A 16,069-nucleotide genomic window follows, 5' to 3' on the forward strand; every position below is an offset into this window, starting at 1 on the left:
GTCAGGATGAGCCTACAGGAAGTGTACCACATGAGGGAGGATGTCTTCCCTGTAACGCACAGCATTGATATTGCCTGCAATGACAACAAGTTAAGTCGGATGATGCTGTAACACACTGCCCCAGACCATGACGGACCCTCCACCTCCAAATCGATCCCAATCCAGAGTACAGGCCTCGGTGTAACGCTCATTCCTTCGACGATAAACACAAATCCGACCATCACCCCTGGTGAGACAAAACGGCGACTTGTCAGTGAAGAGCACTTTTTGCCAGTCCTGTCTGGTCCAGTGACAGTGGGTTTGTGCCCATAGGCAACGTTGTTGCCGGTGATGTCTGGTGAGGACCTGCCTTACAACAGGCCTACAAGCCCTCAGTCCAACCTCTCTCAGCCTATTGCGGACAGTCTGAGCACTGATGGAGGGATTGTGGATTCCTGGTGTAACTCGGGCAGTTGTTGTTGCCATCCTGGATCTGTCTCACAGGTGTGATGTTCGGATGTACCGATCCTGTGCAGGTGTTATACATGGGCTGCCATTGTGAGGACGATCAGCTGTCCGTCCTGTCTCCCTGTAGCACTGTCTTAGGGGTCTCACAGTACGGACATTGCAATTTATTGCCCTGGCCACATCTGCAGTCCTCATGCCTCCTTGTGTAACCAATGTGAAATGGCTAGCTAGTTAGCGGTGTGCGCGCTAATAGCGTTTGTGGCGCGATGGGTAACGATGCTTGATGGGTGTCAGTTGTCGATGTGTGCAGAAGGTCCCTGGTCCGAGCCCAGGTAGGGGCTATATTGATGCTGTTGACCCGGATTGCTGGTTGCTGCGGAAAAGGAAGTCAAAAGGGGGGGGGGGGGTGTAACCGATGTGAAATGGCTAGCTAGTTAGCGGTGGTGTGCGCTAATAGCATTTCAATCGGGTGACGTCACTCGCTCCGAGACCTGAAGTAGTTGCTCCCCTTGCTCTGCGAGGGCCGTGGGTTTTGTGGAGCGATGGGTAACGATGCTTCGTGGGAGGCAGTTGTTGATATGTGTAGAAGGTCCCTGGTTCAAGCCCAGGTAGGGGCAAGGAGAGGGACGGAAGCTATACTGTTACACTTGCAGCATGCCTAAGACACGTTCACGCAGATGAGCAGGGACCCTGGGCATCTTTCTTTTGGTGTTTTTCAGAGTCAGTAGAAAGGCCTCTTTAGTGTCCTACGTTTTCATAACTGTGACCTTAATTGCCTACTGTCTATAAGCTGTTAGTGTCTTAACGACCGGTCCACAGGTGCATGTTCATTAATTGTTTATGGTTCATTGAACAAGCATGGGAAACAGTGTTTAAACCTTTTACAATAAATATCTGTGAAGTTATTTGGATTTTTAAGAATTATATTTGAAAGACAGGGTCCTGAAAAAGGGATGTTAATTTTTTTCTGAGTTTATTAGGTACTTTTTCCACCACTAACAACCAGTGAAGAACACACCATTGTAAATACAACCCATATTTATATGTATTTATTTTCCCTTTTGTACTTTAACTATTTCCACATCGTTACAACACTGCATATAGCCATAACATGACATTTAAATGTCTATACTGTTCATTTGTGATTGTTTATTTAACTTTAGTTTGTTATCTATTTCACTTGCTTTGGCAATATGTTTCCCATGCTAATAAAGATCCCTTTGAATTGAATTGAATTGAGAGAGACTCATTCAATAACCAATTAGGCTATTTCACCTATGAATCCTAACAGTTTTGTTATTCAATAATATCTTTACATCTAGCCTACTCACCTTATATTTTTTCCCTTTATTCGGCATTTTTAGGCGAGGGTCGGAGCCCCCCGTCCTTCTGAAAACTCCGTTCGCTCCCTCAATGCCTCTGATCCCTCCGTGTGACAAAAGTAGCCCACACCTCTGTTTTCGTCCATAGAGGTTTGAGTCGTTGACTTCGGTCATGTGACTTTAAAATCCATCCACACAGCTCTCCACTTCATTTACCGTCACTGCCTATGGTTACTGCACTGTCATAATCCTTAACGACCTTGTGCCAACTCAATAGGGGTGTCAGACAGACTGTGATAGGCTATAATATCAAGCTAGTCCGTACTAAATTTGTAATATGTCATAAAACGACAGGGATTTCAGTTTATTCACATCAAAATATATTAATAGAAGGTAAGAGAAAGGACATTTGATTTAGTAGGTGCCTAGATAAATATAAACCTGTCTAAAAGAGTTTAATTGAAATGTTTTCCGTGACTGACACATTCTTGAATAGCAATACCGCCCCCTAGTGGTACAATTAGCTTGTAAATGCTCTTTCTGAACCCGCATTTGTTCAAAGATTGTTTTATCACAGAGACATATGAATTTTCGCGAAAATCTGATTGTTTCTTGTTAAAAATATACCACAAAGGTTGGGCAATACTGTAGTTTAGGTTAATATTAGTTTTCAGGCAGTAAAACAATATGAGTTTATCAGCCAACTCCCATTTCCCCCCCTTCAGACAAAAGTTGAGACCGGTCTGAATTGCATTGTGGGTAGCGTAGTAGTTTTATGGGACATTTCCATCGACTGAAAGCTTCAAATTCGTCATCTGGTACTACAAATACCAGCATGCACTGCATGAAGACATCTGAAGGGTAGCAAATGTACCGCCGCATTGACACGTTACCAGTTGATGTGGTTTGACCAGGCGTTTCTTTGTTCAGTCTACGACCGACTGTTGGTCGTTATTTCGGAAAATGTCGGACGGTGGCGGGGGCGACGATAGCTCCGGCACCATGGAGGTGTCTACTGCCGTACAAACGGTTGCTGATGCCGCGGTGCTGCAGAAGCATATTCGTAAACTTGTCCCTCTGCTCCTGGAAGATGGCGGCGATGCTCCGGCCTCCTTGGAAACCGCCCTAGAAGAGAAGAGCTCCATAGAGCAAATGAGGAAGTTTCTTTCGGACCCCCAAATTCACACCATTCTGGTTGAGAGAAGCACACTCAAAGGTCAGTCTGATTCAACTAAGGTAGTTAGTTAACTAACTAGCTAGTTAGTTTAAGAAATTGCTAGCTAATTGTTTAAAAAAAATAAATACAAAAATTGCTAGCTAATAGACTGCACCTTCGTAGGCTACATCTTAACGTTATCTAACCAGTCAAATGAAATGTACTCATGCCGCTGCAGCGTCCGTCAGAGGATTCCTCTCACCCAAACATTTACTGGCGGTTTACGTAGCTAAGTTAAAATGTCAGAGGTACAATCTTATAGAAAATACAAGGCAGTCTTGACTGCCAAAAGCAGATAACGTTTACAGTGGATGCGCGGTGCAATGAACGGCTCCGTTGTTATATAGTTTTGCCCTCAGCTATAGGATCATGTGAAAATCAGGCTCCTGTTAGTCCTAGACCACTGTGCCAGATAGAAATGCCATTTCAGTCACACACGCACGTCTATATTCCTTTTATCATCTAGGCGTGGCACACTTAACTAAGGAAATTAGATAACTATATGATCAGCACAGATAACTATCTGGCTACAGTGACGAGGAGTAGAAATGTCTCCATTCGAGTAATGGACTTTGATTGTTTTCTGTAGGCTTGGTTGGGATGCACAGACAGAAAGTGAATATTTATATGAATGCTGCAATGCAGATTTTTATCTCTAGCAGCAGTGAGTGACCTCATATTGCAGGGAGGGGAGCACAAAAGATTTGAGTCATCTCTGAAAGCAGTGTCATGCGCTCAGTAGGGTTGGGCGATTTTACGAATGTATCATCTATCGACTAGGTTTGACAGCCATCGTCGATAGATGACGCATTCGTAAAATTGCCTATCGACTAGGTTTGACAGCCATCGTCGATAGGCAATTTTACGAATGCGTCATCTATCGACTACGTTTGACAGCCATCGTCGATGGTGAAAACATCGTGATGTCATCAACATATTTGAACTTGACTACACCTCCGAAGTCTGGCAGAGCACCACATGTGTGTGGTAGTTAGACTACTAGCATAAATCAAGAGAACCGTGACTTAAATAGTTAAATAAAATAAAAAAATATTGTAAAGAGAGCGGAGAGGGCAAAATGTCAGCGCCTGACATGCCCCCCCCCCCCCCCCCCAATGTCGGATGATCATGGGCCTTTTCAACTTCGTTGTCTTGGTTATTGTTTTACAATATTAATTTCTCCTTAATCGCCATTGAATGTGACTTGTTGGCCTAGGCATAGCCAAATCTTTCATGATCAACAACAAACAATTGCAATATGGACTAATAAAATTGGAAGTTTAAACAAACTTTATACGTTTCTGCTTTACTTGACCAGAGTGTATGCAAAATTATTTGTGCAGTCAGAAAATGTCAAACCAAACGGGAAATAATAGGCTATAGGCCTACGCATACCCTTAGTCCATATAGACCTGATCAGAAGGAATTTGCCTCGACCACGCCAACAAATTGGGGGGACATTCTTTCCCATTGACCCCAATTGTCAACATTTTTGTTTTGTAATGTTGTTTTTTTGTTATACAGAAATCGCAAAGCATGCTGAAAATCTGCTGTGTTCAATGTACATGTAACCAGGTAAAACAAAAAACATAAACCTACAATTCACAATGCTCCCATGTAAGGAAAAAGACCTTGCGAGAAGAACCCTGTGCTGTGGCTTCAGGTTATTAGGTGTGGGAGAGTAGGGGAGATGTGAGGACCCAGCGTCCAAGTAGGCTTAACGAAGCTATGTGTATGGAAAACATTTCACCACCGGTAATAGGCTGACAACACTGCTCGTGTCGCGTGCGCGAGCGTTGCAAAAATAAATTCAGAAATCTTTGTTATTCTATTGTTGCACCCACACTGCTCGCGCGTGCCAACGAGCGTCTGCTTTGCCAAGGGATAAAAATAGAAATCAGTTATATTTCTGATGCAGATTGCGCTGCAAGTCCTGCCTCTCCCATCTACTCATTGGTTAATAGAAGCAGGTACCCACGGGCCATTTCCTCATTGGTTATACCCTCGTGGGTGACTGAAAGACGAACGAGGTCAGTGGCGATAATGCACCTAATTTATGAAAGTTGCCAATCCCAATATAAAGTCAAGAGAATAAAAGGCCTGGAAGGAAGAGATGACTAGAAACAATTTGGTTGACCATTTTAAGTGTGGATTAATTGAAGGAGTAGAGGACCTTGTGCATTTCAGGTAAAATAACAGCTCAATGTTTATATCCCAGGACAAATTAGCTAGCGCCAGCAAGCTAGCTAAATAGGACAAATTAGCTAGCAAGTGCAAGCTAAATTGCCATATGTTTAATGCTTTTCGACCTGTCCCCAAGTTAATATAATTGGTTCAGAGTGTTTTGATATTTTAACCTGCGTGCCGTGGTCACGTTTGGTGTGGGAGGACAAAATAAATGTATGCACAATGGCTCACGTGCGCAGCCTGTTTGGGTTCCGTGTAAGGCTGTATCACAACTGGCCGTGATTCGGTGGAGCACAATTTGGCCCAGCGTCGTCCGGGGTAGGCTGTCATTGTAAATAAGAATTTGTTATGAACCTTTTCTAGGGCAGGCGTTCTGCTAGCGGAACCCCTCCACAACATTCTGCTGCAAAGGCAGCGCGAGAAATTCAAAACCTTTAAAAAAAATGTTTTTATGTAACTTTCACACATGAACAAGTCCAATACAGCAAATGAAAGATAAACATCTTGTTAATCTACCCATCGTGTCCAATTAAAAAATAAATAAATAATGCTTTACAGCTAAAGCACAACACATGATTATGTTAGGTCATAGCCAAGTCTAAAAAACACACAGCCATTTTTCCAGCCAAAGATAGGAGTCACAAAAAGCAGAAATATAGATAAAATTAATTACTAACCTTTGATCTTCATCAGATGACACTCATAGGACATCATGTTACACAATACATGTATGTTTTGTTTGATAATGTGCATATTTACATCCAAAAATCTGTTTACATTGGCACGTTGCGTGCAGTAATGTTTTGATTCCAAAACATCCGGTGATTTTGCAGAAGTACTCATGATAAACCATGATAAAAGATACCACTGTTATTCACAGAATTAAAGATAGACTTCTCCTTAATGCAACCGCCGTGTCAGATTTCAAAAAACACTTTACGGAAAAAGCATAATCTGAGAACGGCGCCCAGAGCCCAAAACAGCCAGAGGATTATCTGCCATTTTGGAGTCAAGAGAAGCTGGAAATAACACCATAAATATTCACTTACCTTTGATCTTCATCTGAAGGCACTCCCAGGAATCCCAGTTCGATGACAAATGACTGATTTGTTCCATAAAGTTCCATAATTTATGTCCAAATAGCCACTTGTTGTTAGCGTGTTCAGCCCAGTAATCCATCTTCATGAGGCGCAGGCACTTTGTCCAGACAAACTCGAAAAGTTCAGATGTATGGAATCAATCTTTAGGATGTTTTTAACATAAAACATAAATAATGTTCCAACGGGAGAATTCCTTTGTCTGAAGAAAAGCACTGGAAAGAGAGGTAACTCTGTCGGGAGCGCGCGTCATGAGACCAAGGCACTCTGCCAGACCACTGACTGAGGTCTCATGAGCCCCTCCTTTATTGTAGAATCCTCATTCAAGTTTCTATAGACGATAATAATAATATGCATATATTAGCATCTGGGACAGAGTAGGAGGCAGTTCACTCTGGGCATGCTATTCATCCAAAAGTGAAAATGCTGCCCCCTATCCCAAAAGAGTTAACTGACTGACAACATTTAAAATACTTGTTTAGTATTGTCCGTTTGTAATGCCACTCACTACTTGTATCTGTATAGTCCGTTTGTGTTGGTGGTCTTAGCTAGTTACCGGAACATTAAGCTAGCCATCACTCACTCACGTGGCTGCCCAGCACTGTGATGAAAAGGGATTTTCATACTTTCTTTTTTTAAAAGTAGTGAGAACACTCGGGAGCGGGAAATGTTGAAAATTGATCTTTAGAAATGCTGTACATTCCTTAAATGACGTTTTGTTAACTAAAACAAGCAGACAACAAGAAAATTGCATTTGAAAAAGGTCAAGTTTTTTGCTGTGAGCCAATGGGGTAACCTCGATAACCACATGTTGTTTTACCCCTCAGGTGGGTGGGGCTGTGATGTTCTATCTCATTCTGACTGGGCATATAGGCTACTGTCAATCCAATAAAAGTTGCAGTAGGCTAAACGTTATATATATGGAAGCTCTGTTTATATATATATATATATATATATATATATATATAATGGAAGAGGTGGATGGATGTGGGGAATTTGGGGTTGTTGGTACTGTTTTTCTGTTATATCTGATACATACATACATACAGTGGGGAGAACAAGTATTTGAAACACTGCTGATTTTGCAGGTTTTCCTACATAAAAAGAATGTAGAGGTCTGTAATTTTTATCATAGGTACACTTCAACTGTGAGAGACTGAATCTAAAACAAAAATCCAGGAAATCACATTGTATAATTTTTAAGTAATTCATTTGCATTTTATTGCATGACAAGTATTTGATCACCTACCAACCAGTAAGAATTCCGGCTCTCACAGACCTGTTCGTTTTTCTTTAAGAAGCCCTCCTGTTCTCCACTCGTTACCTGTATAAAAGACACCTGTCCACACACTCAATCAAACAGACTCCAACCTCTCCACAATGGCCAAGACCAGAGAGCTGTGTAAGGACATCAGGGATAAAATGATAGACCTGCACAAGGCTGGGATGGGCTACAGGACAGTAGGCAAGCAGCTTGGTGGAAAGGTGACAACTGTTGGCGCAATTATTAGAAAATGGAGGAAGTTCAAGATGAGGGTCAATCACTCTCGGTCTGGGGCTCCATGCAAGATCTCACCTCGTGGGGCATCAATGATCATGAGGAAGGTGAGGGATCAGGCCAGAACTACACGGCAGGACCTGGTCAATGACCTGAAGAGAGCTGGGACCACAGTCTCAAAGAAAACCATTAGTAACACATTATGCCGTCATGGATTAAAATCCTGCAGCGCACGCAAGGTCCCCCTGCTCAAGCCAGCGCATGTCCAGGCCCGTCTGAAGTTTGCCAATGAGCATCTGGATGATCCAGAGGAGGAATGGGAGAGGTCATGTGGTCTGACAAAAATAGAGCTTTTTGGTCTAAACTCCACTCGCCGTGTTTGGAGGAAGAAGAAGGATGAGTACAACCCCAAGAACACCATCCTAACCGTGAAGCATGGAGGTGGAAACATTGTTCTTTGGGGATGCTTTTCTGCAAAGGGGACAGGACGACTGCACCGTATTGAGGGGAGGATGGATGGGGCCATGTATCGCGAGATCTTGGCCAACAACCTCCTTCCCTCAGTAAGAGAATTGAATATGGGTCGTGGCTGGGTCTTCCAGCATGACAGCGACCCAAAACACACAGCCAGGGCAACTAAGGAGTGGCTGCGTAAGAAGCATCTCAAGGTCCTGGAGTGGCCTAGCCAGTGTCCAGACCTGAACCCAATAGAAAATCTTTGGAGGGAGCTGAAAGTCTGTATTACCCAGCGACAGCCCCGAAAGCTGATGGTTCTGGAGAAAGTCTGTATGGAGGAGTAGGCCAAAATCCCTGCTGCAATGTGTGCAAACCTGGTCAAGAACTACGGGAAACGTATGATCTCTGTAATTGCAAACAAAGGTTTCTGTACCAAATATTAAGTTCTGCTTTTCTGATGTATCAAATACTTATGTCATGCAATAAAATGCAAATGAATTACTTAAATCATACAATGTGATTTTCTGAATTTTTGTTTTAGATTCCGTCTCTCACAGTTGAGGTGTACCTATGATAAAAATGACAGACCTCCACATGCTTTGTAAGTAGGAAAACCTGCAAAATCGGCAGTGCATCAAATACTTGTTCTCCCCACTGTACATACATACATACACATATAACAGAAACACAGTACCAACAACCCCAAATTCCCCCATCCATCCACCTCTTCCACCCACCCTAACAAGGCATTATACAAGATATCAAAGAAAAGTACATTAACTAAAATACATTGTTATAAAAACAAAAACAATTAACACTAGAACAGGCATGACTGCTGACCAAAATATACAAGTTACACTAAGTAAAAAAGACAGGATCTCCATGTATTGTATGAAACTAGTGCCATGCAAATGCAGCATTACATGGTAATGTAGAATAGTGTAAACTACTGGAGAAAAGGAGCAATTGCTGCGTGAGTATTGTGTGTGCCAAACAGACGTGTTTGTTTGGGATGCCCTGGATCAACGTGTACGACAGAGTGTTCCAGTTCCCACCAATATCCAGCAACTTCGCACAGTCATTGAAGAGTGGGACAACATTCCACAGGCCACAATCAGCAGCCTGATCAACTCTACACGAAGGAGATGTGTTGCCCTGCATGTGGTTACCCAGATACTGACTGGTTTAGTGATCCACACCCCTACCTAATTTTTTTAAGGTATCTGGGACCAACAGATACATATACAGTGTAGAGGTCGACCGACTAATCGGAATGGCCGATTTAATTAGGGCCGATTTCAGGTTTTCATAACAATAGGAAATCGGTATTTTTGGGCGCCCATTTTTTTTTTATATACCTTTATTTAACTAGGCACGTCAGTTAAGAACAAATTCATATTTTCAATGATGGCCTAGGAACGCTGGGTTTAACTGCCTTGTTCAGGGGCAGAACGACAGATTTTCACCTTGTCAGCTCGGGGGATTCAATCTTGCAACCTTACAGTTAACTAGTCCAACGCAATAACGACCTGCCTCTCTCTCGTTGCACTCCGCAAGGAGACTGCCTGTTACGCGAATGCAGTAAGCCAAGGTAAGTTGCTAGCTAGCATTAAACTTATCTTATAAAAAACAATCAATCATAATCACTAGTTAACTACACATGGTTGATGATATTACTAAATATTATCTAGTGTGTCCTGCGTTGCATATAATCTGACTGAGCGGTGGTAGGCAGAAGCAGGCGCGTAAACATTCATTCAAACAGCGCTTTCGTGCGTTTTGCCAGCAGCTCTTCGTTGTGCGTCAAGCATTGTGCTGTTTATGACTTCAAGCCTATCAACTCCTGAGATGAGGCTGGTGTAACCGAAGTGAAATGGCTAGTTAGCGCGCTAATAGAGTTTCAAAAGTCACTCGCTCTGAGCCTTCTAGTGGTTGTTCCCCATGCTCCGCATGGGTAACGCTGCTTCGATGGTGGCTGTTGTCGTTGTGTTCCTGGTTCGAGCCCAGGGAGGAGCAAGGAGAGGGACGGAAGCTATACTGTTACACTGGCAATACTAAAGTGCCTATAAGAACATCCAATAGTCAAAGGTCAATGAAATATAAATGGTATAGAGGAAAATAGTCCTGTAATTCCTATAATAACTACAACCTAAAACTTCTTACCTGGGAATCTTGAAGACATGTTAAAAGGAACCACCAGCTTCCATATGTTCTCATGTTCTGAGCAAGGAACTGAAACGTTAGCTTTCTTACATAGCACATATTGCACTTTTACTTTCTTCTCCAACACTTTGTTTTTGCATTATTTAAACCAAATTGAACATGTTTCATTATTTACTTGAGGCTAAATTGATTTTATTGATGTATTATATTAAGTTAAAATAAGTGTTCATTCAGTATTGTTGTAATTGTCATTATTACAAATTAATTAATTAAAAATCGGCCGATTTTAATCTGTAGCGGCTTTTTGGTCCTCCAATAATCGGTATCGGTGTTGAAAAATCATAATCTGTCGACCTCTAATACAGTTTATTTGGAAAGTATTCAGACACCTTTACTTTTTTCACATTGTTACGTTACAGCCTTATCCTAAAAATGATTAAATCGCCTCAAGCCTACACAGAATACCCCATAATGACAAAGCAAAAACAGGTTTAGACATTTCCACAAAAAAATGACTGAAATATCACATTTACATAAGTATTCAGACCCTTTTCTCAGTACTTTGTTGAAGCACCTTTGACAGAGATTAGACTTGAGTCTTCCTGAGTATGACACATGCTTGGCACACCTGTATTTCGGGAGTCTCCCATTTTTCACTGCACATCCTTTCAAGCTTTGTCAGGTTGGATGGGGAGCGTCGCTGCACAGCTATTTTCAGGCCTCTCCAGAGATTTTCGATTGGGTTCAAGACCGGCCTCTGGCAGGGCCACTCAAAGACTTGCCACGAAGCTACTCCTGTTTTCTCTTTGCTGTGTGCGTAGGGTCGTTGATCTGTTGGAAGGTGAACCTTTGCCCCGTCTGGTTTTCATCAAGGATCTCTTTGTACTTTGCCCTGTTAAACCTTTCTATTGATGCTGACTAGTCTCCCAGTCCCTGACGCTAAAAAACATTCCAACAGCACGCTACCACAACCATGCTTCACCATAGGGATGGTGCCAGGTTTCCTCCGGACGTGACGCTTGACATTCAGGCCAAATAGTTCAATCTTGGTTTCATCAGACCAGAGAAGCTTGTTTCATGGTCTGAGAGTCCTTTAGGTGCCTTTTCGCGAACTCCCAAGCGGGCTGTCATGTGCTCTTTGCTGAGGAGTGGCTCCTGTTTGGCTACTCTACCATAATGGACTGATTGGTAGAGTGCTTCTGCAAGGTTCTCCCTTCTCCACAGAGGAACTCTAGAGCACTGTCAGTGACCATCGGGTTCTTGGTCAACTCCCTGACCAAGGCCCTTCTCCCCCGATTGCTCAGTTTGGCTAGCGGCCAGCTCTAGGAAGAGTCTTGTGGTTCCAAACTTTTTCCACTTAAGAATGATGGAGGCCACTGTGTTCTTGGGGACATTCAATGCTGCATACATTTTTTGGGACCCATCCCCAGATCTGTGCCTCGACATAATCCGGTCTTTGAGCTCTATGGACAATTCCTTCGGCCTCATGGCCTGGTTTTCGCTCTGACATGCACTGTCAACTGTGGGACCTTATATAGACAGGTATATAAACCAGTCAAAAGTTTGGACGCCTACTCATTCAAGGGTTTTTATTTTTATTATTTTCTACGTTGTAGAATAATAGTGAAGACATCAAAACTATGAAATAACACATGGAATCATGTAGTAACCAAAAAAGTGTTTTGTATTTGAGATTCTTCAAAGTAGCCACCCTTTGCCTTGATGACAGCTTTGCACACTCTTGGCATTCTCTCAACCAGCTTCACCTGGAATGCTTTTCCAACCGTCTTGAAGGAGTTCCTACGTATGCTAAGCACTTGTTGGCTGCTTTTTAGGGATGCGCGGTATGTCGGTGAACATCAGTTTTGGCCCAATGTCTAGTTTAACACGGACGTCAAAGCTGACGTGCATACCTACATGACGCTACGTAAAATGTTGCGCTACACCTGCAACACAGCATTCCTAACCTAGCCCACAATGTCTGCTGTGTGGATCAAGCAGTGAAGTCGAGCAGTCATTTTAAAGAGTAACAATTTCAGCGAGACAACTTGAAGGCGAAATCCATTAACACCAAGATAATGGAATTCACTGCCCTTGACAATCAACCGTTCTCTGTCGTGGGTGATGTTGGCTTTTGCGACTGGTCGAGCCCCGGTACACACAAACGTTACCAAGTGCGCTATTGTTCAGATGTTGCCCTACCGGAGTTACACAGCGTCACTGTCATTAGCTTCACGACATACTATGGAACGCCGTTTTGGGTCTTTGTGTGTTAAAGATACACGTCAAATAATAGTTCTATTATAGAATGTTGTGTGTTCTGAATTTGCACGTGCAAGCCAAGCGCCACCACTACTATCCGTAGCACTGTCAAAGCTCAACAAAAAAGTTTGCAAACACCGGCCACAAACGATGTGTTTACAATACTGCGTTGGTAATAAAGCATTATTTGTTCTACCGCAACTTCTGGGGTAGCTAGCTTAAAGTATTTGTATATCATTAAAACATTTATGCCGCTGTTTCATTTGAATCATATTCTAATTGTATTTTAATATCTTAGACTGGGCTTTCCTCTTCGGGATGTTACATATTGTTCTTTAGGTAAAGCAGGCTGAATCCATACACCCTTTTTTTTAATGCTTCTGTGCTTTCACTGACTGGTATTCTTGTTTTTCTCTCCTCAGAGGATGTTGGGGATGAAGGAGAGGAAGAGAAGGAGTGCATCTCTTACAACATCAACATTGACATCCACTATGGGCTTAAGTCCAACAGGCAAGAACTTTTATGATACAGGAAGTAAATGGCAGTATCAGGGAGAATTACGCAACAACGGAGTGTGAAGCGAGAACCTAATCTCCCCCCTCCCAGTTGTTGGAAAGCTATCATATTGTAGGAGAGTGAAGCGTGCACATGCGCTCTGTGAGTGCGTTGTCTTGCAGTCTGCAATATCTTTGGTTCACCCAGCCGCTTGTGGCAATGTCATGTCTCTGAGTCTGTTTTAAGCCCCGAGTCATCCTTGACCGCAAGATCATCAAGTGATATCCATTTTGAGATTGTGATGGCATATGATTTCCATTTTAAGACGGGCCTAGGGATAGTTAGACTGATTATTTTACCAGTTAGATAGGCCTGCCCTACATGTTACCTTTCTGTATCAAACTGTGGTGAAACAGTTCCTAACATTGCATAATACTACATCAACTAGCCTATATCCCTGTTTATTCACATGTGGATTGTGACATTTTACAACTTTGTTTTTCAGCCTGGCTTTCATCAAGAGGACTGGAGTGATTGACGCTGACAAGCCCATATCGACCCAGGTGCGCGTGTTGACTCTGAGTGAGGATTCTCCCTACGAGACCCTGCACTCTTTCATCAGCAATGCTGTTGCTCCCTTCTTCAAGTCCTACATCCGTGAATCTGGCAAGGCAGACAGGTAAACCAGGAACTAAGTGGACTATCATGATAGATTTGTAAAACTGTTCTTTGTTTTCATATTTTGCGCATCTCGTTTATACCCAGTGGGTTAATAATGGCTCCATTTTGTCCTGGTCCAGGGATGGCGACAAGATGGCTCCCTCTGTGGAGAAGAAGATTGCAGAGCTGGAGATGGGCCTGCTACACCTGCAGCAGAACATCGAGATCCCAGAGATCAGCCTTATCATCCACCCCATCATCCTCAACATCGCCAAGGCGTGCTACGAACGTGGTGAGAAGCCCAAGGTCACTGACTTTGGCGACAAGGTGGAGGACCCGACCTTCCTCAACCAGCTGCAGTCGGGGGTCAACCGTTGGATCCGGGAAATCCAGAAGGTGAGGGTAGAAACAATGAGAAATTGGGTGCCAGGTAGTGTTCAGTAGCAGGCCATACAAGCAAAACATTTTACAAAGAAAAATAACGTTTATATTGAACACGTTAAGTTAGTACCTCCCCCGCTTCACTCCATTTTGAAATGCTTGCCACCGACTGAACATGACCATGGCTTGCTGGTTGCATTTGGCATCTCTTACTGTGTTTTTTTTTTTTGTGTTCTCCGGCTAGTCTGAATGGTTGTTTTTTGAAAACTCTCCTCTTCCTGTCAGGTGACCAAGCTGGACCGTGACCCGGCCTCTGGGACGGCCCTGCAGGAGATCAGTTTCTGGCTGAACCTGGAGCGCGCCCTGAACCGCATCCAGGAGAAGAGGGAGAGCCCCGAAGTGCTGCTCACTCTGGACATCCTAAAGCACGGCAAGCGCTTCCACGCCACCGTCAGCTTTGACACTGACACCGGTGAGTTTTGTTCGATGGAACAAGCCCCAAATACCTCTTTATGAATTAGATATTACAAGGAACCTTTTATTTATTTATTTGTTTGTTTGTTTGAGGACACTTAAACCTCCGGTCAATATACATTTTCCACTTTTGTGATTGACATCACTACTTTAGAACCATGGAGATCCTATTGTATTCTGATTCCTAATTCTATGTTTAGAACGTGCCATCGTTTTTAGACTTGATGACTTGAATATGTTTCCCAGGTCTGAAGCAGGCAGTGGAGACGGTCAACGACTACAACCCCCTGATGAAGGACTTCCCCTTGAACGACCTGCTGTCAGCCACTGAGCTGGATAAGATCCGCCAGGCGCTGGTGGCCATCTTCACCCACCTGAGGAAGATCCGTAACACCAAGTACCCCATTCAGCGAGCCCTGCGGCTGGTGGAGGCCATCTCCCGAGACCTCAGCTCCCAGCTCCTCAAAGTGCTGGGCACCAGGAAGCTCATGCACGTGGCCTATGAGGAGTTTGAAAAGGTGAGTCTACAGTGGCAGCTGCGACAAATACTCCATAGACGAGTTGGTTGTTTGGCAAGAAAACCGAGACGTGTGCAACTATGGGGTAAAACGGACAGAGTTGGCTTAGATTGTTGACAACATGTAAGCTATATTTCGTCTCCCAATGTTTTTTGGTAACATGAATACATTTGCACATTGACCACTTGTCTTTCAAATACATTGTTAGTAGTTGGTTGGCTAGCTAGCAAGCGAATTTTAGCCATATTAGCATTGAAATGACATCAGTCAAAACAAGACATGGTACCAATAACACGATTAAATGAGCTACTTATGATTCCCCACACAGCAGTTTCTTGTCGTTCTTGCTAGCAATCTGGCCATCCAGATTCACAACAACACACTGACTTATGCCCCATGGATGGGTGCATATGGTTTATGTGTCGTTGTCAACAAACCCATCTATACATTCCTATACTCTTCTATATTGTTGTATTGACATGACTTAGTTGATAGTAGCATTAGTTTATAGTAGCATTTAGTTGATACTTATTTCTATCCCATTGTAGGTGATGGTAGCGTGCTTTGAGGTCTTCCAGACCTGGGAGGATGAATATGAGAAACTCCAGGTCTTGCTGAGAGACATCGTGAAGAGGAAGAGGGAGGAAAACCTGAAGATGGTGTGGCGCCTGAGCCCAGCCCACCGCAAGCTCCAGGCCCGCCTCGACCACATGAGGCGCTTCCGCAGGCAGCACGAGCAGCTGAGGGCCGTCATCGTTCGTGTACTCAGGCCTCAGGTAAGAAAGAGACAGAGATTAGTCAATGGTTAGTGCCCCCTGGGGGTTGGTATTATGGGCCCAGATTAAGTTTATATCTGGATTAACCACTTTTGATGGAGATTTCTCTATTGAGCA

The 16,069-nt window shown here is 43.3% G+C and overlaps 2 protein-coding genes across 3 annotated transcripts in view; one reads left to right on the top strand and one right to left on the bottom strand.

Annotated features, from left to right (window-relative positions):
• Positions 1-2,593, bottom strand: part of ppp2r5ca (protein phosphatase 2, regulatory subunit B', gamma a) — a 51,447-nt gene extending 48,854 nt beyond the window's left edge. For both annotated transcript variants that reach the window (XM_036955172.2, XM_036955173.2), the window contains exon 1: positions 1,779-2,593. In XM_036955172.2, the coding sequence (XP_036811067.1) occupies positions 1,779-1,943 (165 nt within the window). In that variant the 5' untranslated portion in view covers positions 1,944-2,593. The remainder of the gene's footprint in view (positions 1-1,778) is intronic.
• The window catches only part of dync1h1 (dynein, cytoplasmic 1, heavy chain 1), a 56,122-nt gene continuing 42,638 nt past the window's right edge, over positions 2,586-16,069 (top strand). The window contains exons 1-7 of the mRNA XM_036955170.2: positions 2,586-2,985; positions 13,071-13,158; positions 13,649-13,822; positions 13,944-14,199; positions 14,470-14,656; positions 14,905-15,176; positions 15,725-15,952. Coding sequence (XP_036811065.2) covers positions 2,733-2,985; positions 13,071-13,158; positions 13,649-13,822; positions 13,944-14,199; positions 14,470-14,656; positions 14,905-15,176; positions 15,725-15,952 — 1,458 coding nt within the window. The 5' untranslated portion in view covers positions 2,586-2,732. The remainder of the gene's footprint in view (positions 2,986-13,070; positions 13,159-13,648; positions 13,823-13,943; positions 14,200-14,469; positions 14,657-14,904; positions 15,177-15,724; positions 15,953-16,069) is intronic.

Source organism: Oncorhynchus mykiss, chromosome 19 (assembly GCF_057628025.1).
Source record: "Oncorhynchus mykiss isolate SJ-2025 chromosome 19, ASM5762802v1, whole genome shotgun sequence".
Taxonomy (NCBI): Eukaryota; Metazoa; Chordata; class Actinopteri; order Salmoniformes; family Salmonidae; genus Oncorhynchus; species Oncorhynchus mykiss.